Source organism: Sabethes cyaneus, chromosome 3, assembly GCF_943734655.1.
Source record: "Sabethes cyaneus chromosome 3, idSabCyanKW18_F2, whole genome shotgun sequence".
Classification (NCBI taxonomy): domain Eukaryota; kingdom Metazoa; phylum Arthropoda; class Insecta; order Diptera; family Culicidae; genus Sabethes; species Sabethes cyaneus.
Genome location: NC_071355.1, coordinates 5,094,024 through 5,118,494, shown reverse-complemented (window position 1 = coordinate 5,118,494; position 24,471 = coordinate 5,094,024). Strand labels below are relative to the sequence as shown.

At 41.4% G+C, this 24,471-nt stretch overlaps 2 protein-coding genes across 7 annotated transcripts in view; both read left to right on the top strand.

The window, feature by feature from the left end:
• Window positions 1–24,471, top strand: part of LOC128741467 (dystrobrevin beta) — a 78,891-nt gene that overhangs the window by 16,718 nt on the left and 37,702 nt on the right. The gene's annotated exons all lie outside the window — the stretch shown is intronic.
• Window positions 21,172–24,273, top strand: LOC128744263 (uncharacterized). The gene has a single exon (XM_053841120.1). The coding sequence runs from the start codon at window positions 21,172–21,174 to the stop codon at window positions 24,271–24,273; it is 3,102 nt and encodes a 1,033-aa protein (XP_053697095.1).

The window sequence follows — 24,471 nt, the reverse complement described above, 5'->3', positions numbered from 1 at the left end:
TATATTACAGATGCTAGAAATGAAAGATCTGCAGAAAACTGTGTGCTCTACAGATGTTGGCCGAAGAAAAACAATGTGTTTCCGCAGATGAAACAAAAAACAAACGTTTGGAAACTTTTCGATCTAACGGAGGCTGCAATACACCAGCGCAAAATGGAAAAGGAGCAAATTGAGAATATTCCTTACCGAAACATAACGCAGATTGGAGATAATATGGTTTTGTTAGCTACTGCTGGGCTAATTTCATGGATTCTAGTTTCGAACTTTTACCCCGCGGTATTCGCACTTTTGCCCCGCTAGTGGGGTAAAAGTGCGAATCTGCACTTGATCAGAAGAAAAAAGAATTTATTTTGCAAAACACTATTACCGCAGATGATTTATAGTTGAATGTGAAGACATTGAGTTACTGCATCACTATAAAATATAATATGTTGTTGTCCTTCTTTATATCTCACGAAAATTGATGACAACTTCAAACATCGCACTTATGCCCCGCCCTACTCTATGTTAGGGAATAACTAGCTTTGCATTGTGTGTCATAAAAACGCTGATATTTTTAATAATTTGTGTTGGACAGGGCGGTAATAGGCAATTGCAATGCATAATTTGCAATGGGCAACAAGCCGTCAATTGTTTCTACATGATATTTTTTTCTATCAAAATTTTACTCGCAAATCGTGAAAATATAGACAACTACCTGCTAAACCGCGTTTAAGCGTGTGCTAAAATGTGAAATTTTATTTTCGGTCTGGCTTTTTACAATAAAAGCTGATTTTACTGCATTTGGAAATGCTTACCGTCATGTAATTTCAGGAGCTTCAATCTGCGAAAAAATTAACTAGTGATTGAAGACTGTAGCAATCATTGCAAGTTTCAGTACGCTGAAAGATCTGTGTATCATCTGCGTACAATAATTGTGTGCCAGGTGGTAGTAGTTTGGTAACATCATTAATGAACAACGAAAACAGTAACCCAAGTAGCACTTGTAACTAATCATAAAAATAAAAAGATACAAAAAGGTTGCACAGCAGTTACATTTAGGATACTTGTAACGAGTTAGGTTACATAAGATTAAAAATAGTTACTTTTTAGTTTTCTAGTGACAAAAATCTCAAAAAGTTACCAGGTAGTTACCAAATGACCAAATTGAAACCTTTTTTTCGAACTGTCAACAACTTGGTCGTCGCAAAACAGTCACCTTTCAGTTACGAGTTACCAAATAGTTATCAAGTGACACAAATGAAACCTTTTTCCAAACTGTCATCAACTTGCTGGTCGCAAAACAGTTAATTTTCCGTTACGAGCAGTTACGAAGTCAAAAATAGTCGGCTAGTAACATTTTCCCAACAGCTTGTTCACTGTTCCTTGTAAACACAACGGATTAAGCAAAAACTAGATCTCAAGAATTTTACTTATGGTAAAGATAAACAATTGGTACACGGGTTGTAAAATGCTCTTGTAAATGCGTTTATTTACTTAATTGATGGTACTTGGAATTTTCTCCGCACAGGCATTGGTATTAAATAAACAAATTTTGATTATTCTCAAACGTCAAAACGATCAAGTTACATCGAAACGAAATCGGCAATGAAAATAGGTTACAGTGTAACTTAGAAATGACGACATAAGAAAGAAGTGACCACAACAGATTTAATATTGGTTACCGTAACCGATAGCGTAACCATGTCGAAGGCTAAGGTTACGTGCATCTAGAATGTAACTGAAATGTAACCTTCTATGATTAACACTGCTGGTAAACTGTTTTATTCAAAGTAAAACTATTCTTTGATATTAAATTAAAACTTTCTTTTCACTACAATCACTAAAAAACACCTTTTCCCGATATGTATGAACAATGTCTGCTTAAAATCATTTCATGCAATATGCCGAAAACGATACAAAACTTCAAGGACGATGGTGTAGTAGTTAAAACCAAAGGCAAAATGGCTATGAATTTTACTAAGTGATAGCGACAACAATTTGTTTTTAATGATTTCTAGATGAATGCTCCACTAATTCATTATTGCTAAGCATAAATTAAAAAATCAGAAAATTAAAATTAAAATGTTTATATTTGTACATATTTGTTTTACAAAAAATCAATTTTTCAAAGAAGTAAGTAACGAAAAGCTAGATTAAATAAGAGCGCGTAATTTTTTCAAAGCTAGAATTATGAATTTCACCATAAATTTGAAACGGCACTAAAATTTGTGTTGAAATAACAAGCGAAATTTATACATTCTTCTATATTCAACAGTTAAATTTACTGCTTGACGTTGACAGCCATAGGTTGAAATAATAAACCTGCTGCATTGTTTTCGCTATGCAATAAAAGTTTCAAGATAACTAATTTGCCACCAATTGAAAGTCAATTTACAGTTTATGTGTAACTTCAATAGTAACCATTTTGTAACTATACATGTTACATATTGGTTATTGAGTAACTGTTAATGTAACCATATTTAGTTACATAAGTTGCGCTATTTCGGTTACACAACTGTTATATTTTAGGTTACTGTAACCGAAGTTTTCCATTTAAATTTGTCTCATATCAGCCGCTGCGACTCAATTGTGACAACGTGTGCTACTTGGGAACGGTCCCAGTATACTGCCTTGACGGACCGAAAAATTGTTACTGGACCAGCCAGTTTAAGATGTACCGAACTCTAGTAGGTTTCAAGCCATGCTACCACTGCAGTAGAAGCTTGTGAGTTCGAATCTTGTTATTGTTATTGTTTATTGATCCATCGGACAAGTTTCGTCTACTTGAATAAAAATTAAAACTAGAACTATACTACTATTTACATCACATGGACAAGTTAAAATTCTTCAAGTTTTTTTTGAAACTTAACGCACATTGAGAAAAATCAAACAAGTGGTACACATTATTAAAATCACAAAAAATAGCATAAACAGGATCATTTCTACCGTAGTCCGTCCGTCTGAAATTCAGTCTCAAGAACTCTCTGGATCTTAGGAATACAACTGGCACGTTCAGATTGATCTGCTCTAGAAGTGGCGGTGAATCGACGTTTCCGAGCAATAGTTTGGCCGCAAATAAAGCTCTGGCTGAGTTGCGACGACGCTGTAAGGTCTCGATTCCGAATAAACGACAGCGATCCTCATGCGGTTGCAGGCGTGTTGGGTCATTCAACGGAAGCAATCTTAAACCAAATCTTTCGAACCGAGATTGGATAGCCTCAATTCTATTTATCCAACAGCTTGCATAAGGGCTCCATACTACTGATCCTGTTTCTAAAATTGAACGAACGAGTGCGTAATATAGCGATCGCAGACAGTAGGGGTCTCGGAAACCACTGGCGGCTCTTTTAATGAAACCTAAGTTCCTGTTAGCTTTAGCAATGATGCTCGAGTAATGGTTTCTGAATGAAAACTGCGACTCTAGCAAGACTCCAAGATCTTTAACCACTTTTACTCTTTCAAGAGAGCAGCCGCCGATTTTGTAACGCCATCCAATAACCGTTTTCTTGCGTGTGAAGGAAATAACACAACATTTCTGTACACTAATTACTAGTTGATTCCAACAACACCAGTCCTCGAACAGCTTCACTAACCGCTGCAACTGCTGACAGTCTTCTGTTGATTTAACTCTGATAAACATCTTCAGATCATCAGCATACAAAAGTTTGCAGGCATGAGGTATAAGCAGGCAAACGTCATTAAAAAATATTGAGAACAGTAGTGGTCCCAGGTTGCTCCCCTGAGGTACTCCGGAATTGTTACAAAAACAGATGTGTTACATCCAACGAAATGTGAACAAGCACCCAAGCGATTGATTTTAGCCAACAGTAGACGGTGATCAACACGATCGAAGGCTGCTTTAAGATCAGTGTATATTGTATCCATTTGGTATCCGTCTTCAATAGCCTTGATACATAGCGATGAGAATTCGACAAGATTTGCAGGCGAGATGTATGATTTGACTGCCACGAAAAGTACGTCTCCTACTAAAATTTTAAAAAGTTTGGATCCAGCACACAACGAGGTAATCCCACGATAGTTGGTGATATCACGCTTATCTCCTTTTTTATGATTAGGAAACATTTTGGATTCTTTCCACCTTTCGGCAAACTTCGACTGCGATAGTGACGCATTAAAAATGATGGTCAAGGGTATTGCTATAGAGTTAGCGCATTTCTTGAACACGATTGAAGGAATGCCATCAAGTCCAGCCGCTACGGAACATATCAATTTTCGAATGGCAGATAAAACATCTTCCACAGTAAAACTGATGACTCTAAAATCAATAGCGTCACTGGGCACAAATCTCAATGCCAAATTGATAGATTGATCACTGGCAGGGTCAATTTTAAACACTGTAGAGAAATGGTCAGCAAACAAATTGCAGATCGCTTCGCGAGACTCAGCTACTTTTGTATCAAAGAACATGCTTGTCGGTAGCCCACTTGTTTTGCGTTTTTCGTTCATAAAGTGCCAAAAACTTGGATTACGCTTCAAATCTGTTTCCTTACGCTGCACATATTTTGAGTAAAGATGACGATTTAATGTCCGGTAACTGTTACTAGCGAAGTTGAATTCACGCTTTGTAAAAGGGTTGCGACAGTTGATGTATCGTCTCAATGCGGCAGCTCGTAAGCGTTTCAGCTCACGAAGTTGATGACTCGACCACGGTGGTTTTCTGCGAGTGCGTGGAGCAGGAACGAAGCGATGAAAGAACTGCGACAGCTGGGAGGTAAAAATTTCCACTGCGCTGTCAATACTACCATCTAATAACTGCGACCAGTTGAGATTCCCAATAGCACGGCTAAGTGCAGCAAAATCAGCTTTGTGAAAGTCGAATTCAGTTTCGTCAGCGCAGTCATGGTAGTTAATCGGATAAGTATACTGAAGGTTAGCAACAAGAGCTGGATGAAATAAATCCGCCTGAATTAGAGGCTCAACTGCCTTTGATACAGAGCACCTCGGAACAAACTCGGCATTAATAATAATGAGGTCTAAGGTACGGTCTCTGTTATTTTTAACATCGTTAATTTGCTTCATGTCCATCGTAGCCATTCCATCAACGAGAACGGAGCTCGGAGTGGAAAATCTTGATTTGGATGGATCAGGATATAAAAAACCAGTAGAAGAGCTTGTCCATACTAGACCTGGTTGATTGTAATCCCCAAGCAGTAAATGGCAGTCACACGATCGTAGTGATTCAGTTATAGTAAAGGCAGATTCAATATGCTGTTCGATGAGCTCGGTTTCCAACGGCAACGGTGCTACCCGACCCATACGCGTTCACCCAAAGATGCTCTACACTGTTGCTAACTCGAGACGCGGACTTAGAAGAATTAATCTTGGACGAAACCGCAATGAGAACTCCACCTCCTCTCTTTTTCCCTGTAGCACTGGGGTCGCGATCGTTCCGGTACACCGTGTAATTGGTGCCGAACAGTTGTACAGAATGAACTGAATAACTGAAACATGGCTTAATGAGGAGATTAAGCCATGTTTCAGTTAGAGCGATTATGTCGTACTCTGCGTTCGAAATAGTTAGAAACAAATCCTCGATCTTGGTTCGAAGCCCTCTTACATTCTGGTAGTACACTGTAATTGAGCTCTCAGTGCGACGAAATGCAGTTCTGGTAGCCGGTGTTGTTGTATTGGTAAGAGACTCTTGTCTGGGCACAAGTTGATCGTTATGCAGCACCTCCCCGTTCAGTTCATATGGAAGAAGATCTCTTTCAGTGTGTGTAGTATCTACGATAGCTTCGGGCGGTATATTTACCTGACGGAACAGATAATCCCACGTTGTCAGAAAGTGTGATGAAACATTGTTGTCTAAGTCCGGAGTCTGGAAGTTCGAAGGTCGATAGCGCTTTTATGTTGTCAAAAGCTGGAATTTTAACTGTCGTCGGAGCTGCGGCACACCTCTCAGAAAGCGTAGTGGATGCAAACTGCCTAGTTAGTGCTGATGTAGTAGGGTTCACAGGTTCGAAGGTAGACGAAGCAGCAGAAATGTACACATCTCCTGTTGTGCTGACACCTGCGCCGAATTGTGTTGGTGTAGCCGGAACTGGTAGAGTTGCAATGATGACAGATTCCTCACCGAAAACTCCAGGCATGCTCCAGGACGGTTCATGTGGAAGGAGGTTTTTTTAAGAGTGTGTAGCATCTATGGTCGCTTCGGGCGGACATATATCTTAGTAGGATGAGACCATTCGAAGTTAAGTGACTTTAGCATGGATTTATACTCAGGCCTCTCATTACATTTCCTTCATGTTCAATTATTATTTGTCAAATTTACTTGTAATATTGGACTTGTAGAATTGTACTGGTAGATTTGTTATGCAACAGAAATATACAAATTACAAACTACAAGACTAATATTATTAGTGATATATTCATTATGTAATAGGGCCGTGGATAGGAGTACTGGATAGGAGGATATTTGATTCAGCAATATTGTAGATAATAACTAGTTCTACAAATAACCTACATGTAACTGTTTTAAATTTTGCTTAAGAAGACAAGAACGCCAAATGAATTAAAAATGAGTCAAAGTGATTGAGCCATCCCAGAGAGAGATACAATTAAGCGCCGTTTGATAAGTCAATTTTCAGACCTTGCAGTTTCTTTGGAAAAATCAGTCTATTAACCTATCGAAAAAGATTAACATTGGGGGATTCATTCGTTAAATTGTGGAAACAAAATTCATATTGATATCAAATCTAATGTAGTACTTTAAGATGAGTAATCAGCTACCTACTGATAAGATTAGTACACACTACGATTCCGACCCGAGTTAGTCGGCCGACTTCTACCGTGCGAGATAACAAAATTATAGAATTGAATCGCTGCTGTGCTTTCGCATAAATTTGGAAATGGGATGTCAAAAATACTTAAAAATTGTTCCTGCTTGCCATTTTAGTGGGACTTTTTGCACCGTAAAATGTTGTCTACTTCTAAGAACGAATATTTTTAAAAAATATTTTTATATCTAAACTTTGTTGATCAGTACAAATTTGGCTAGGTAATACTTGTAAAATAGCATGTCGTTGGAAGTAAGTTTTTTTTAAATCATTTTGCAATTTTCTACTATGGTTTTTAATTTAAATAAAATAAAAGCATGAAAAAAATCATAAAACTTTGGGACCAAATTTGTGCGATACCAATAAAACCTCGCAACTGCAAACGAAGTTAATGGTGATGCGGCCTTTCACGTCAGCGCGTAACCATCAAGCACAGCTGAATATAAAAGAGTTTTTGTTTTTGTGAAAATCAGCTCCTCTGTGAGAGAAAATCATTTGCGAGGTCAAAGTTGGGTCCGGCCCCCAACCCACGGTATCTCCTCCCCCAAAGCCGATCATAAGCATACCGACGACGGTTACATACATACAGTCGCTCGAATGCAAAAATGCTTCTCTTCCGCACTGTTCGTTCACAATCAAAGCAGATTTGCTGCAAAAGCCCTGCGCCTGCCTGTCGTGCATTAACTGTGGTTTAATAAAATCTTTTCCACTCTAACGAGCATTGCGGTATCCACCGTGGGCATCGGCTTAGACTGTGGATGACCTCGTTTGTTCACTTTGCCTGTCCATCTATGTTTCCCTCTGCAATCCAGTGAAGTATGCTATTGTCAACCTCCGCCTGCAACTCACGCGCAAACGGAGTTGGTGATATTAAAATCCAGTCAACTGCCAAATTTGTACACAACTATGACACACGCCCATAGAGCACAGATTGAAATCTACATCTAATCAGATCGGACTAAAATCCGTATGTCCGGAATTGGTATTATATAAGCCTAGTGTTCAGCATCAGTTCCCCACCCCACCAAGTCCTCCGCGGCAACTGGATGAGCTTCATAGCGATTATGAAAGCACGATTCCATACATCTTTTCCCAGTTCGACTCTAAGCCACCAGCTGAGGGTCGACCGCTCATCTACCGGGATCGGTGTCGGTACCAGTGCCGGTGCAGCAGCAGCAGCAGCAGCAGGAGCCGGAACAAGAGCAGTCACGTCGGTCTCACGCTTTTGAAGTTGTCTCGCGTGTAAACGGTTTTAGTCTGTGCTAAACACAAATACGAGCGAGCAAGCTCTGAAATGCTATCACCGTCCGTCGTCCGGTGGGTCGTCTGACAGCTCAGCCAGCACTGCTTGTGCACTGCCGCAGCACAGCACCCGCAAGGCCCATTCACCTACGGTACGGCTTTCGTATACGATCTGTTTGCTGGCATGACGATGGTATTACAGTCGGGTTCGCGTAAAATCACGCTTGATTGCTTTGAAAAAATGGCACCACAGTTTGGCTAATGGTAGGTGGAACGACGGTCCTTTTTGGCATAAATCGTCCGGGAAAGGAGGTCGGTTATCCTACGGTGGTTGTTAGGATAGATGATACAGTTCCCGATAAGCACTGTATTGTTACTGACGTGAACGTACCGAATATGAATAGTAAATTTTGCTATTTCAGCAGAACCTGTTTGTTCCACAAATGATCGAACTGATGATTAGATTGGAGCTGTAGGTGAAACGAGTTCTGTCTGCTCTGCTAGATTGATTCTGCACACTAGTGTGCCCTTTCAGAAGCATGTTTTTGTCTTGAAAATCGGGAAATCATAGGATGGTCAATCTACTATTGTTTATTACAAAAATACCGGCCGATTAGGTTGCAAACTCAAGGTTGAACGCTTTATTTCGAATTAAACTAGAAATTTGACTTAAAATCGGATTTGAATTAGATTTTTTCTTCATTTCCGTACTATTTTCTTGGTTTGTGCACTTTTCTTTTCCCTTTGTTTTTCCTGATGTACTTTCTTTTTTCTTTCTTCCTTTCCCGTGTTTTATGTTTCATTGCTCCTCTTTTTTCGTTTCCTGTCCCGTTTTTTCTTATTTTCATCTTGTTTTTATTCATTTTTTTGTGATTTTCTTCCGTGTTTTCCGTCTTTTCTTTTCCCTTTTTCCTTATTCCGTTTCTAGTTTTCTTCTTTTTCTAGCTCTCCTCTTTGCCGTTTTTCGTTCCGTTTTTTCTCTTTTAGATGCTCCATTTTTTTACTTTTCTGTCTAGTTTGTCACAAAATCAGAATTTTGGTTAGTTTTTTCTCTTTGGGTTCCTTTTTATTTTCTGTTTTTTTTTGTGTTTGTTTTTTTGTGTTTGTTTTCTCTTCCATTTTACTGTATTGTTTAATTTGTTTTCCTAGTTCTTCTAGTTTTCTTGGTACTTTTTTTCTTTTTCTCTTTCATTTTTCAATTTTTCATACCATCCCACACATTTTTTATATACGGGTTGACCACTTTTTCCCATTTTTTCCGCTAAATTTTGAATCAAAATGTAGAGTTACCTTTGTTTGGTATGGTACTCTCCATTTTGATTCAAAATTTAGCGGTTTTTGAGTCTAGCCTATTGACACATTCCACGCACTTGTACACAAAAAAATCGATATTTAAAACTACATATTTCAACTCATATCTTCATATCTCAACTCATCTGAATATGAACCAGTGATTATTGAACTACAAAGGAAACGTAGTTCTCAACACAATCAACATACTTCTTCTTCTTATTCTCTTCAGCATAGAGCCGGGGTGGCTCGTGCTGTTTCAAGCACTCGTCTCCATTCAACTCGTTCTCGTCAACTGGGCCTCTCGTCGCCAATTTCCTAGTCGTCTCAGAAGTCGCAAATTGCTTTCGACCTGATTGTGCCATCGTGCACGTTGCCCCCCCTCCCTATTCCTGGTGCCCGTGGGGTTGTTGTAGAGGACTATTTTCATCGCACTGTCGTCCGGCATCCTTACGACGTGTCCGGCCCACCGTAGCCTGTTAGCTTTCTCTAGATGTACGATGGGAGTGTCCCCAAGCAGTGCATGTAGCTCGTGATTCATACGCCTCCGCCACTCTCCAGTTTCAGTTTGTACTCCGCCAAATATCGTCCGCAGCACCTTCCGCTCGAACATGGCAAGGGCGCGTATGTCCTCCGTGAGCAGCGTCACGGCTTTAAGTCCATAAAGAACTACCGGTCTAATAAGGGTTTTGTTCATTGTTAGCTTCGTGCGTCGGCGTATGCTTCCTCATCGTAGCGTTTTACGAAGGGCAAAGTAGGCCCGATTTCCCGCTTGGATGCGCCGCTGGATCTTCTTACTAGTGTTGTTGTCCGCGATCACCAGCGATCCCAAATACGCGAACTCCTCTATCACTTCTAGTTCGTCGCCATCAACGGTTACGGTCCGTGGGAGACGCGCGTTTGTTTCCTTTGAGCCTCTTCCTTGCATTCATTTTGAACCCTATTCTCTTAGACTCCGCTTTCAGTTTGGGGTAAATTGCCTCCGCCGTCGCAAAGTTCCTGGCAATGATATCGAAGTCATCTGCAAAGCCTAGAAGTTGGCTACCCTTGGTAAAAATCGTGCCTCTCGTTTCGATGCCCGCTCGTCGAATCACCCCCTCAAGAGCGATGTTGAACAGCATACAGGATAAACCGTCACTTTGTCTCAACCCTTGCCGCGTATCGAAGGAACTCGAGAGTGTCCCAGAGATGCGTACGAAACACATCACTCGATCCAATGTTGCTCTGATCAGTCGCGTCAGTTTGTCCGAAAAACCGTATTCGTGCATTATCTGCCGTAGGTTGTCTCGATCGACTGTATCGTATGCTGCTTTGAAGTCAATATAGATGTGATGCGTGGGCACAACGTGAGTACAACGTCTCCCGAAATTTCTGCAAGATCTGTCAGATAGTGAAAATTTGGTCCGTAGTTGCGCGAGCCCCCATGAAACCCGCCTGATAATTCCCTACCAAACAGCAGCTTCAGCAGCTCGATTTGTCGTTTGACTTCTTGGAGATCAGGTGCTAGGACATTACTATCTTCCATGGGCGCTCCTAGGTTAATTTCCGTTCCGCCTTCTTCTGCGACTTCGCCATTGAGGTGTTTATCGAAGAACTGCTTCCATCTGACGACCTCCTCGCGCGCGCTCGTTTGTGATTAGATTGACTGAAGTTTTTGGAGCGTCTTAGTAGAATACGAAACCTAAAAATAAAAAATAAGAAAACTTATCCAATTTAATTCTACTATGTGTATTTTATTCACGACAGATACGTATTTCGCCTACGACTTGCAGGCTTCCTCAGTGTCTGTTTTCGAGCTTCAGTTACGTTCAGTTTCAGTTCAGTTTCGAACTTCAGTTCGAAAACAGACACTGAGGAAGCCTGCAAGTCGTAGGCGAAATACGTATCTGTCGTGAATAAAATACACATAGTAGAATTAAATTGGATAAGTTTTCTTATTTTTTATTTTTAGGTATGTGATTAGATTTCCTGCTTCGTCCCTAAACATGTCAGGTTTCGGTGTGTAGCCCTTCCGAGCAATCAACATACAGAATCTTTAATAATTAGCACATTGAAGTGTACACATATTAAAACACTAGTTGAGCCCGAATCTTTCGATCCGGAAAATATAATGTCTGTTCAGAATGCCGAAAACTGCGGATACATTCCATTGGCCAGTGTTTGCGAAGATGTTTAATCTTTGTATTAGTTTTTTGAGTTCTTATATTGCATAATATAGCTCTAAGATGTTGTACATCAGAGAGTCATAGCCGGAAACTGAAACAAATAGTTTTTATGGTCGAATTGGATTTTATTTAACTGAATAAAAACTTCTGGCTGTTTGCAATATTTATGTTGTCTGAGTAGAGTAAAATGTTGCTTAGAAAATTCTTTATCGTTTGCTATCATTAACTCTTTTTTTAAAATTTTGCGACTTTGTCCGGTCTGATTTAACACCGACCATATGATATCGCGACAAGCACTCGAGTTGAGCAGGCGAGTCAAGCAGCTGTATCGAGCATTCGGATCGAACAGCCAAGTCGAGCAGTCTAGTCGAGCAGTTAAATCAAGCTGTTCAGTCAAGCAGCCCAGCCGTGCAGTCGAGTTGGGCAGTTGAATCGAGCATTCGAGTCGAGCAGTTTAATCGAGCAGTCCAGTCGAGCAGTTGAATCGAGCTGTTCAGTTAAGTAGTCCAGTCGAGCAATCAAATCGAGCAGTCTAATCGACCAGTCTAGTCAACCAGTTGAGCAATCGAGCAGTCCAGCAGTCGACCAGCGAGGTGACTGAGAATATAACCGATTGCTACGAAAGCATGACGTCCTGTCAGGGACCTGTTTTTAGTTACCGATAAGCCTTTTATGACGTCCTGTCAGAAACCTGGTTTTCGGTACAGACATAAGCCTCATATATAAATAGAATGGTGGAAAGCGATATTTCTGCGATGGTGTCCCGCAGTGTAACGAAATGTAACTTGTTATACCTACCTAAATAACAATCTAAATCAAAAAATAAATACTACGTTAGAAAGTACAGTTAACAGACATAATTTAAAACTTGTTTAATAACTTAGTCACAAACGTATTTTTTGCCAGCGGGAGCAAAATGTCAATGAAAGTCGGGTGCTTGTCGTAACGGGACACTCTGGAATGTGTCTTTAGTTAAGCATCGTTTTAAAAAATGCGTGTTTATTTATTTATTTATTTGGGATAATTCATCTGACCTTGAATCTGTCTACATGAATAAAACTTAAGTTAAATAAAATCCAAACTACGCAGCTTGTGCGCAAACAAGTGCGTTGGTTCACCGAAATTAAACAGTTCCTCCACCTTCGAAAAAGTTCTGATGCATTCAGTAATTGGCTCATTGTAACCGAATGCAGTTCGGTGAAACTGCGTTTGCAATAATCCCGTTGAGCGTAGTGGTCGTTGTGATGCCCGGAAATTGAGCATGGTCAATAGCGTTGGAGAGTCAACTTCGCCGTTGATAATTTTGGCTACAAATAATGCCTGTTGTATTTTGCGTCTACGTTCTAGTGTGTCAAGTTCCAGTAAACGGCATCTGTCTGCATAAGGGGGCAAGTTATCTGGGTGGTTCCATGGAAGATGTCGTAAAGCAAGTCGGATAAATCTCCTTTGCACGCGTTCAATCCGTATGTTCCAGGTTAGCTGTTTAGGGAACCACACCAAACTACAATTCTCCAACAGCGGGCGAACTAGGGCGCAATACAGTGATTTTAGACAATGCGGATCCTCAAAATTTCGTCCAATCTTAAAAATGAATCCAAGCTGCCGAGATGCTTTAGAGATAATTAGTTCACGATGTAAGTTGAACGTCAATTTTGGGTCCAGTAAGACGCCAAGATCACTAACTTGGTCCACTTTGCGCAACTCAATACCATCAATAGTGTAGCTGAAGCAAATCGGGTTTTTAATGCGGTAAAAACTCATCACCTCGCATTTAGCAGTGCTCACAATGAGCCAGTTCAGTTTGCACCATTCACCAAACACGTCGAGCAACTTTTGCAGGCGGTGGCAGTCGTCAATATTTTGTATTGGAGCAAACAATTTCAGGTCGTCAGCGTACATTAATTTGCAACCAGTACCAAGCGATAACGTGACGTCGTTAAAGAACAACAAGAAAAGCAAAGGTCCCATGTTGCTACCTTGGGGCACTCCAGACTTATTAGTAAACACCGATGAAATACTGGAGCCGAGTTTTACACGCAACACTCTACCGCTGAGATATGAGTACAGCCATTTGACCATTTGTTGAGAAGCACCAAGCCGAGATAGTTTTCGTAGTAGTATTGTATGGTCAATTCGATCAAATGCCGCTTTTAAATCTGTATAAATAACATCAACTTGTTTCTTGTCTTCCATTTGCGAAATACACATTGATGTAAATTCTAACAGATTAGTACAGACAGACCGACCAGGCATGAAACCGTGCTGAGCCGTTGAGATATAGTTCTTAGTACAGGACAGTATCACACCACTTACAATTAGTTCAAATAATTTAGATGCCGCCGAGAGACTGGTGATTCCACGGTGACTGGTGTTACCATTCTTTGCAAAAATACTGCGCAAAATTACTAAAAGAAAAATTTATGCGCTACTGTCCGAATACTTTTTTGGTTGACTGTACAGTCAGTCCACATTCATGGGTCACACACAATTGTGGGTCATTTTAACTTTGAATGCTTTTTCTATGTCTAGAAGAGCAACTCTCGCAGAATAGCCGTCGGCTTTATAAGCTCATATCGTATTAGTAACTCTGAGCAATTGATGAGTAGTGGAATGCCCATGTCGAAAACCAAATTGTTCATCTGCAAAAATGGAATGTTCAGTAACGTGTGACATCATTCTGCTAAGAGTTATTCTTTCAAATAATTTACTCCTGAAAGGAAGTGAACTCACTAGCCTATAGCTTGAAGGCTCCGCTGGATTTTTATCTGGCTTCAATATAGGTGTAATCTTAGCCGTTTTTATTAAGTTAGGAGAATATGCTAATTTGAAACATTTCTAAAATATTTTCACCAAAAATTGATGTGATTTCAGGGAATTTTTTTATTTAATTAAAATGTAAAATATCCCATCATCACCAGGTGTTTTCATGTTCTTGAATTTTTTGATAATTGAACGAACCTCATCCAAGTCAGTTTCCAATACTTCATTAGGTGAGACGCTATGAGTAGAAACTTGATCATACTTTTGGGAGACATCGTTTTCAACTGAGCTCACCACATTCAAATTAAAATTATGGACATTTTCAAACAGCTGAGCAAGTCTTTGAGCCTTTTCTGCATTTGTTAAAAGAATATGATCCCAATCTGTTATTGCTGGAATAGGCTTTGAAGGTTTCTTCAGAATTTTTGACAATTTCCAGAGAGGTTTTGAATAAGGTTTCAACTGCTTAATCTTATTCGCAAACTTTTCATTCCTCAATGCCGTGAATTTATGTTTAATCTCTTTTCGCAAATCTTTATGAATAATTTTCAAAGCGGGGTCTCGAGTTCGTTGATATTATCGCCTACGTATATTTTTCAGCCTAATAAGCAATTGAAGCTTGTCATCAACAAATGGAGCATCTAATTTCATTTGGACCTTTGGAAAGAATTGTCTCTGGCTTCAATAATAGCACTTTTCAAAGCTTCTAAAGCTGAATCAATATTGGTTTTACTGTGCAAACTTACTTCATGATTCAAATGATTCTCAATATGAGATTTGTATCTTTCCCAATTGGCCTTGTGATAATTAAACACAGATTTAATTGGGTTTAAAATTGTCTCATGCGATAAAGAAAAAGTGATTGGGAGATGATCCGAATCAAAATCAGCATGAGTTAATTACTCGCTGCACGCATGACTTTGGTCAGTTAGAACCAAAACAATTGTAGATGGATTTCTTGCTGAAGAAAAACATGTAGGCCCATTAGGATATAAAATCGAATAGTATTCCGATGAGCAATCATTGAAAATAATTTTTCCGTTAGAATTACATTGAGCATTATTCCATGAGCCTAGAGTTAGTGTCATACATTATAAGGACACTCTAGCCACATTCTAGCATCGTAAACCAATTGACACGAACGTTAATGTGGTAAATTACTTAGCTATAAAGAGCAGCGCACTTTTGAAACGCAATTTCAACAGCACATCTCACGTCTGGTCTGAACCTGCAAAGTGCGAGCAGTAAAAAGGATCCCGTTAATCGATTAGCCGGCTCTAATATGCGGATTCAATTACAAGGCAGACAGTTTGCACCATCAATCATCGCATCCGCAGTCAGTCTCGGATTCGTCGACAGTTTGGCGCCCGAACTCAAACGTTTTCCCTTTTCGTCACCCTAGATTGGCAATAATATCTATCCGCAAATTTTCATTTCGTATCAAAATCACAATGACACATGATGCTTTCTTGTGGGAAATTTTTTGGCAGAACTAATTAGCTCTAGTTTAAGCTGCTGTTTTTTAATAATCTATCATAGATATGTCGAGAAAAATTTGCATGACCATGTTAAAAAAAACTGCAGTTGATCAACTGGCACTTGAGTAGTCACTTTTCCGCACAAACATACACCTAAGGTGCGAGAAATACTGACTGTCTGACTGACTAGACTGTCTAGTTGTAGGTACGTAATCTAATCCATACCAGCCAAGCTATAGCCAAGTAGGTACGAACAGAGGTTTTGTTTGCACGCGGTGGCACAGTCAATGCTTTTATTTGTGCTATTATTTTCTCGCATAATTTATTCACACCACCTTTTCGCAGACAGAGGAGTTTGTTTTAAACAGTCATTTGTTCCAAGGAATGCAACGGCAACGGTGGGTGGCTGTGTAGTCACTCCCCATCCCCATATACCTAGTTGCTTGTTCCGAGTAACGCACTGCGCAGAGGACCTACCGCTGCTGTCGAGTCGAATAGCTTGATTGAAAGGCTATTCTGCGGCCTGAGTACCTACATGGAAACGGCACACGATGCCGGCCTATCATGTGGCTCGGTCGGTCTCGGTGGTAGTACGGGTTGCCGGTATACTTACCGAGGCGAATAGTTAATTAATTAAACACATGACTGCAAATTTCGCTACAAAGTTACATCGTCCTCTGCGGTCGATGACAGCTCCCTTGGATAAATCTGTTGTTGTTGGTAGAGGGAAATCAACGACACGGGGCGCGATATTTAAAGTATGGCTTTCATCTTGCCACGAATATCTTCGGTAAGTTGTTGCTTGACTGATAATCACTTTCCAAAAGAATTCCATTCCTCTTGTTAAGTTAGCAGAAAATCTGCTATTGCAGCACATACTCCCAGCGCAATTGAAATTCCATCTCCGCCTGAAAATGTACAGCTGAATAGCTCACGGAACGAGGTTGAAACCGGTGCAAGATGGAGCTCATATTTGAATGGGAAAATATGTCAATGTTGTAACTCATTCAATGCAGTTGCAGTCACTGGAGGAATGCTGCGTTGCAGCTCGTGAGTATTCCTAACTAGATCGGGTGCAATGGTACTTGGAAGCCTATCTACCTACCAGTAAACGGGGGACTACAAGTGTCGGCATTTCCGTTTCCAAAGGTACTTCACGGTACAGAATCCTTCAGTATGTGTGTGCTTACGTTGTAGTCAAGAATTACTTATGCATTTAAATTTCTTCCGTTGAATTTACAACAGATGACTGTCTTGTGAAAGTAGTCTGAAACGTAGTAGAACGAAGTGTAGGTTTTTACATCAATGTGCTACATTATTTAAAATAAAATAGTTATTATAATATTACTTTACTATGGGTGGCTCCATCATGTTCAAGGTGTCGATTATCCAGCGAAAATAAAATTACCTTTTCCTGGATTTTCCGGGTATGTTTCGAAAAAATCCAGATGCAAAATACCACGTTAATCTCTATTTTCAAAGTGTATATTTGTCTTATCTTTTTATGCGTAACTTCTATCTACAATGTAAATTAAGTTGCTTCTTCGATTATTTGGAACCTGACCTTCTGGTTTTATTCAACCCACTTGCAGCCAGTATAGGATTCTAGTTCAAGATTCCATCGACTCTGTCGCACGTAGTCGAGTTTCAAACAAATGACGTTAGACTAGGAAATAAATTTAATGTGAGGAAATGATGTGATGTGATGCAATTTATTTCGGGAAAAAATCGAAATTTCTCCTCCAAAAAGCATGTAAGACGCTATATCTATACCTATAAAAAAGGATTTCTGTCTGTCTGTCTGTCTGTCTGTCTGTCTGTCTGTCTGTCTGTCTGTCTGTCTGTCTGTCTGTCTGTCTGTCTGTCTGTCTGTCTGTCTGTCTGTCTGTCTGTCTGTCTGTCTGTCTGTCTGTCTGTCTGTCTGTCTGTCTGTCTGTCTGTCTGTCTGTCTGTCTGTCTGTCTGTCTGTCTGTCTGTCTGTCTGTCTGTCTGTCTGTCTGTCTGTCTGTCTGTCTGTCTGTCTGTCTGTCTGTCTGTCTGTCTGTCTGTCTGTCTGTCTGTCTGTCTGTCTGTCTGTCTGTCTGTCTGTCTGTCTGTCTGTCTGTCTGTCTGTCTGTCTGTCTGTCTGTCTGTCTGTCTGTCTGTCTGTCTGTCTGTCTGTCTGTCTGTCTGTCTGTCTGTCTGTCTGTCTGTCTGTCTGTCTGTCTGTCTGTCTGTCTGTCTGTCTGTCTGTCTGTCTGTCTGTCTGTCTGTCTGTCTGTCTGTCTGTCTGTCTGTCTGTCTGTCTGTCTGTCTGTCTGTCTGTCTGTCTGTCTGTCTGTCTGTCTGTCTGTCTGTCTGTCTGTCTGTCTGTCTGTCTGTCTGTCTGTCTGTCTGTCTGTCTGTCTGTCTGTCTGTCTGTCTGTCTGTCTGTCTGTCTGTCTGTCTGTCTGTCTGTCTGTCTGTCTGTCTGTCTGTCTGTCTGTCTGTCTGTCTGTCTGTCTGTCTGTCTGTCTGTCTGTCTGTCTGTCTGTCTGTCTGTCTGTCTGTCTGTCTGTCTGTCTGTCTGTCTGTCTGTCTGTCTGTCTGTCTGTCTGTCTGTCTGTCTGTCTGTCTGTCTGTCTGTCTGTCTGTCTGTCTGTCTGTCTGTCTGTCTGTCTGTCTGTCTGTCTGTCTGTCTGTCTGTCTGTCTGTCTGTCTGTCTGTCTGTCTGTCTGTCTGTCTGTCTGTCTGTCTGTCTGTCTGTCTGTCTGTCTGTCTGTCTGTCTGTCTGTCTGTCTGTCTGTCTGTCTGTCTGTCTGTCTGTCTGTCTGTCTGTCTGTCTGTCTGTCTGTCTGTCTGTCTGTCTGTCTGTCTGTCTGTCTGTCTGTCTGTCTGTCTGTCTGTCTGTCTGTCTGTCTGTCTGTCTGTCTGTCTGTCTGTCTGTCTGTCTGTCTGTCTGTCTGTCTGTCTGTCTGTCTGTCTGTCTGTCTGTCTGTCTGTCTGTCTGTCTGTCTGTCTGTCTGTCTGTCTGTCTGTCTGTCTGTCTGTCTGTCTGTCTGTCTGTCTGTCTGTCTGTCTGTCTGTCTGTCTGTCTGTCTGTCTGTCTGTCTGTCTGTCTGTCTGTCTGTCTGTCTGTCTGTCTGTCTGTCTGTCTGTCTGTCTGTCTGTCTGTCTGTCTGTCTGTCTGTCTGTCTGTCTGTCTGTCTGTCTGTCTGTCTGTCTGTCTGTCTGTCTGTCTGTCTGTCTGTCTGTCTGTCTGTCTGTCTGTCTGTCTGTCTGTCTGTCTGTCTGTCTGTCTGTCTGTCTGTCTGTCTGTCTGTCTGTCTGTCTGTCTGTCTGTCTGTCTGTCTGTCTGTCTGTCTGTCTGTCTGTCTGTCTGTCTGTCTGTCTGTCTGTCTGTCTGTCTGTCTGTCTGTCTGTCTGTCTGTCTGTCTGTCTGTCTGTCTGTCTGTCTGTCTGTCTGTCTGTCTGTCTGTCTGTCTGTCTGTCTGTCTGTCTGTCTGTCTGTCTGTCTGTCTGTCTGTCTGTCTGTCTGTCTGTCTGTCTGTCTGTCTGTCTGTCTGTCTGTCTGTCTGTCTGTCTGTCTGTCTGTCTGTCTGTCTGTCTGTCTGTCTGTCTGTCTGTCTGTCTGTCTGTCTGTCTGTCTGTCTGTCTGTCTGTCTGTCTGTCTGTCTGTCTGTCTGTCTGTCTGTCTGTCTGTCTGTCTGTCTGTCTGTCTGTCTGTCTGTCTGTCTGTCTGTCTGTCTGTCTGTCTGTCTGTCTGTCTGTCTGTCTGTCTGTCTGTCTGTCTGTCTGTCTGTCTGTCTGTCTGTCTGTCTGTCTGTCTGTCTGTCTGTCTGTCTGTCTGTCTGTCTGTCTGTCTGTCTGTCTGTCTGTCTGTCTGTCTGTCTGTCTGTCTGTCTGTCTGTCTGTCTGTCTGTCTGTCTGTCTGTCTGTCTGTCTGTCTGTCTGTCTGTCTGTCTGTCTGTCTGTCTGTCTGTCTGTCTGTCTGTCTGTCTGTCTGTCTGTCTGTCTGTCTGTCTGTCTGTCTGTCTGTCTGTCTGTCTGTCTGTCTGTCTGTCTGTCTGTCTGTCTGTTGTTGTGTCTGAATGTTCCTTATAGAATCGAAAACTACTGAACCGATCGGCGTGAAAATTTGCATATAGGGGTTTTTGGGGCCAGGGAAAGTTCTTATGATGGTTAGAGACCCCTCCCCCCACTAAGAGCGGGAGCTCTTATACAAATGAAACACAAATTTCTGCATAACGCGAGAATAATCAAGCAAATGGAACAAAATTTTACATGTGGTTGTTTTTGGAGACAAGAATTCTTTCTATGGTAAATTGAAACCTCTCCCCACTTTAGGAGAGGGGGCTCCTATGTAAATGAAATACAAATTTTCTCATAACTCGAGAACTAATTAATCAAGTGGAACCATATTTGGCATGTGGGTGTTTTTGGAGGCATGAACTTTTTCTATGATGAATTAGGACCCCTCTCCCTTTTTAGGAGGGGGGGGGGCTCCCATGCAAATTGAATACAAATTTCCTCATAACTCGAGAAGTAATCAAGCAAATGCAACCAAATTTGGCATGTGGGGGGTTTTGGGAGGCAGGAATCTTTTTAATGATGGTTTGAGACCCCTCACCCCTGTGGTAGGAGAATAAGGATTTTCATACAAATAAAACAGAAATTTTTGCGTAACTCAAAAACTAATCAAACTCGAGAAATTTTAGACTCATTAATCAATAACAAGACCACCAAAAACTATCAATAGTAACATTAGATAATTCAGCGCGAGACGGCCATAGGCCGCGAGTGTTGCCAGCGACCTGTCGTCGGAAGCGCCGGCCACTGCGGGGGGCGTTCCCCCTGGAGATCACCTCTATCTAGGTTTATTTATTTTCCTAGATCTACTGACCTCTATTACTTTCCTTCAGTTCGGTCACCCCTGCGAAATGGTACTTTCTACAAAAAGATTTTCCGTGAAATGGTACATCCCGCGTAAGGTTTTTTGCGAAATGGTATTCTGCGAAACTCTATATTCCGCGTTATGGTCAACCGAGAATTGGTGTTCCGCAAAATGGTATTCGGCGAAATGGTTCGTAATGATGGCGAATATTTAAATGCTATCCGCTTTATTTTATCAGGCTGAGCGATGGGGGGAGTTGTTTTCTACTGTAGAAGTGATACGAATTTCAAATTGATTAATGAACAACCCTAATTTGCATTTACTATTATATTAATAAACTTTAACAAACCTTTGTATTGATTGCTATTGTGCTTATTATTGGATAAAAGGTGAGGGAACAAATAGATTAAGGAGTCAGTTGAATTTGTATAGCCAATCCGTGCGTTTGCTTTTAATCAGTGCGATCCGAAATTATACCGTCTTACAATACTGTAGACAGGATCGGCACTGTGTCACGGAATACGTTCTAAAATTTGATATCGTGGGCGATAAATTTCTTCGCGGCTTGTTTGTGGGCAAATATAATCGGATGTCGGTCACTTGTGATGAGTGTTCATGAAAGTGAATTGGAAGAGATTTCCAGGATAGTTGCTGAAAAGGTTATCGGCAAAGATAGCGATTGCGCGGGTGGTATATCTAGTGGGTTAACGGAAGAGATCCAGATTGCCCCCGAGAGTGCATCCGATTCGGAAGGAGAAACATTTGGTTCACCCACAGAAGCACGGCGAGACAGTTTTTTTGAACAATTGTCAAAAAAGGACCCACGATATAAAGTTAAATTGCAAAAGACAAAGGCTGACGATTCAATGGCGGAACAAACTCTAAAACAATTAATCGACGCGTTGCAAGTTTTGGGTGTGCGAAATACTGAACGACGATTCGACGTGCGCGACGTTAAAGATATCGTTGTAGCTTTTGACCCTGATGTCCCCACCACCCCAACGGCGGAACAATGGGTTGAAACAATTGATAAAGCTGCTGCTCTGTATAAGGCAAACGATGAGTGGAAGCTGCAGTGTGGCATCGTCAACTTGCAAGGTGCATCAAAATTGTGGTTTAGTGGTGTCGAAGTAACGACATGGCAAGAGTTCAAAACGAAATTGATACGCGATTTTCCCAGTTCGGTAGATGTGGTTAGCATACATCAGACGATGATGAGCCGAAAAAAGTTGGCTAGTGAAAGTATAGAAACGTACTTTTATAGCCATGTTGCGATGGGAAAGAAAGGAAAACTACCGGACGAAGCTATTATAAAATATATCGTATCGGGTCTAGAAGGTCGCTACGGGACCATCGCGCAGATCGGAAGTCTACCGGATTTGTTGAAGCAGCTGAAGTGGTTGGTTGAGCTAAAAGATCTAAAGCCAGTCGAAAACAATTCTCGTGCTACGCCATCGCGATTTGTTAAGCCGACGGGAACAATGAACATGAAATGCTATCGTTGTGGCACTGTAGGACACGTTGCTGCAACCTGTAGTGAGAAAACCAGTGCAAAAATACAAAGTGTTGAATGTTTTCGCTGTAACCAAAAGGGCCACATAGCGAAAAACTGTGGCAAGTTTGGTTCTAAGGAAAAAGCCAGAATCATGCAAGAGATCAGCCAACAGAGCAATTTTGTTAAAAATGTGCAAATTGGTGACTGTAACCTAGACGCGCTGTACGATTGTGGATCGGCAGTTACTACCATAAAGCAAAATTGCCGCCGTGCATTGAATAATATTGAACGATGTGATCTAGTGTTAATCGGGTTCGGCGGGAATAAAGTGAACGTTACGGAAAAAAGCACTGAAGTGCTAATCGTCGATGGATTAAATCTGGAATCGGCTGTGTACGTAGTCCCGAATCACGTACAAGCTAATGCAGTAATTATCGGTCGAGATATTCTTGACCGTGAAGACATACGTTTCATCAAAGAAAAGGGTAGTGCCAGAATAGAACAAATTATTTCCAGTGACTATAAAGATGAAGATGCAGCTGTTAGTGGTGGCCGGCGAGATGTGTTTAATGTTCGAGCATTTGAACCCATTGAGGCGACGGAAATCAACGTAGATGGCGAAGAAGAACGGGGAAGAATTTTGGAAGTAGTGCAACGATACCGACATTGTTTTGCGAAAAATTACCATGAAATGGGTACGGCAAAGGACTGCGAGATGGTGATCGAAATGTCTGGTTCGGAAAAGCCCGTTTATACCAAACAATATCCCCTGGAATATTCTCGGGAGAAAGTAGTTGAATCAACAGTGAAGGAGTTAATGGAAGCGAACATAATTCAGCCGTCGAAGTCACCATATAATAGTCCGACAGTACTTGTACGAAAAAAGAATGGTGATTGGAGAATGGTCGTCGACTACAGGGCCGTAAATGCGAGAACGGTGAAAGACAAGTGGCCGATGCCAATAATCGAAGATTGTCTAAACAGACTGGTTGGAGGACATTTGTTTATTGCCATGGATTTATTCCGCGGGTATCATCAAATCCCTATCGCGGAAGGCAGTCGTAAATTTACCGCATTTTCAACTCCGCATGGGCATTTTGAATATTTAAAGATGCCATTTGGTTTATCGAACGGAAGTGCAGTGTTTCAACGGATGATAGATTCAGTTATTGCGCCATTGCGGTCGTTGGGATTTGTTGCGTATTTAGACGATGTGACATTCGGAGGCGGCGATATCGAAGACGTTATGAAGAAGCTTGAAATATTTCTGGGCAAGCTGAGCGAACACGGGTTAACGGCAAATTTGGAGAAGACGCATTTTCTCAAAACATCGATCAACTTTTTGGGTCATGAGATAAGTGAAGGTGAGATTCGACCGGGAATTGAGAAAGTCGTTGCAATCCGGGAATTTCCTAGTCCAACGAACGTGAGAAATGTTAGAGAGTTTCTCGGTCTCGCTAACTACTTCAGACGGTTTGTGAAGGAGTTCAGTATTACAGCGGAGCCATTAACTAGACTGACCAAGAAGGAGGCAGAATTCGTCTGGAACGAACAACAGCAGCAAGCTTTTCAGAACCTTAAAGAAGTGCTTATTAGTCGACCGGTTGTAGTTATGTACGATCCCGAGAAAGACATCGAACTACACACAGATGCGTGCTCGCATGGACTGTCGGGCGTTCTGCTGCAAAAGATGGATGACGGTCTTCATGCCATCAGCTATTTCAGTCGCAAAACGTCTGAAACCGAGAATCGAAAATATAGCTATGAGCTTGAGGCTTTAGCGATTGTGGAATCAGTGGAAAGGTATAAAAAATATTTACTTGGAAGACAGTTTCTGATCGTAACAGACTGTGAAGCCGTTAAAAAGACTGTGGAGAAGAAGCAAATGTTACCGGTAGTGGCAAGATGGTTATTAAAACTACAGGAATATGACTATGAACTAGTGCACCGGAAGGGTGAAAAGATGAAACATGTAGACTGCTTAAGCCGTAATGCCGTTGAAGAGCCGGAATGCGAAGAACCGGAACCAGTAGTGGCACATGTCATGGAAGTGAGCATTCGTGAAGATCAGTGGCTGAAGCTGTTGCAGCGTGAGGACGAAAAGCTGCACGAGATTATGAAAATTTTATCAGCTCCACCAGTGGAACAGGGGCAGACAAATTTACAAAGAATACGCTCTAAAGGAGGAGGGCGTGATGCGAAGATGCAGTGACGGACTGAAGTGGGTGGTACCAAATCGTGCACGTTGGCGAGTGGCACGATGTTACCATGATGACCTTGGTCATAAGGGAGTGGATAAAGTGATTGAAGCGGTGAAGAAAAATTTCTGGTTTCGCCGAATGCGAAGCTACCTGAAACAGTACATCGGATCGTGTATTCATTGTGCGTATGTGAAGGGCAAAGTAGGTGC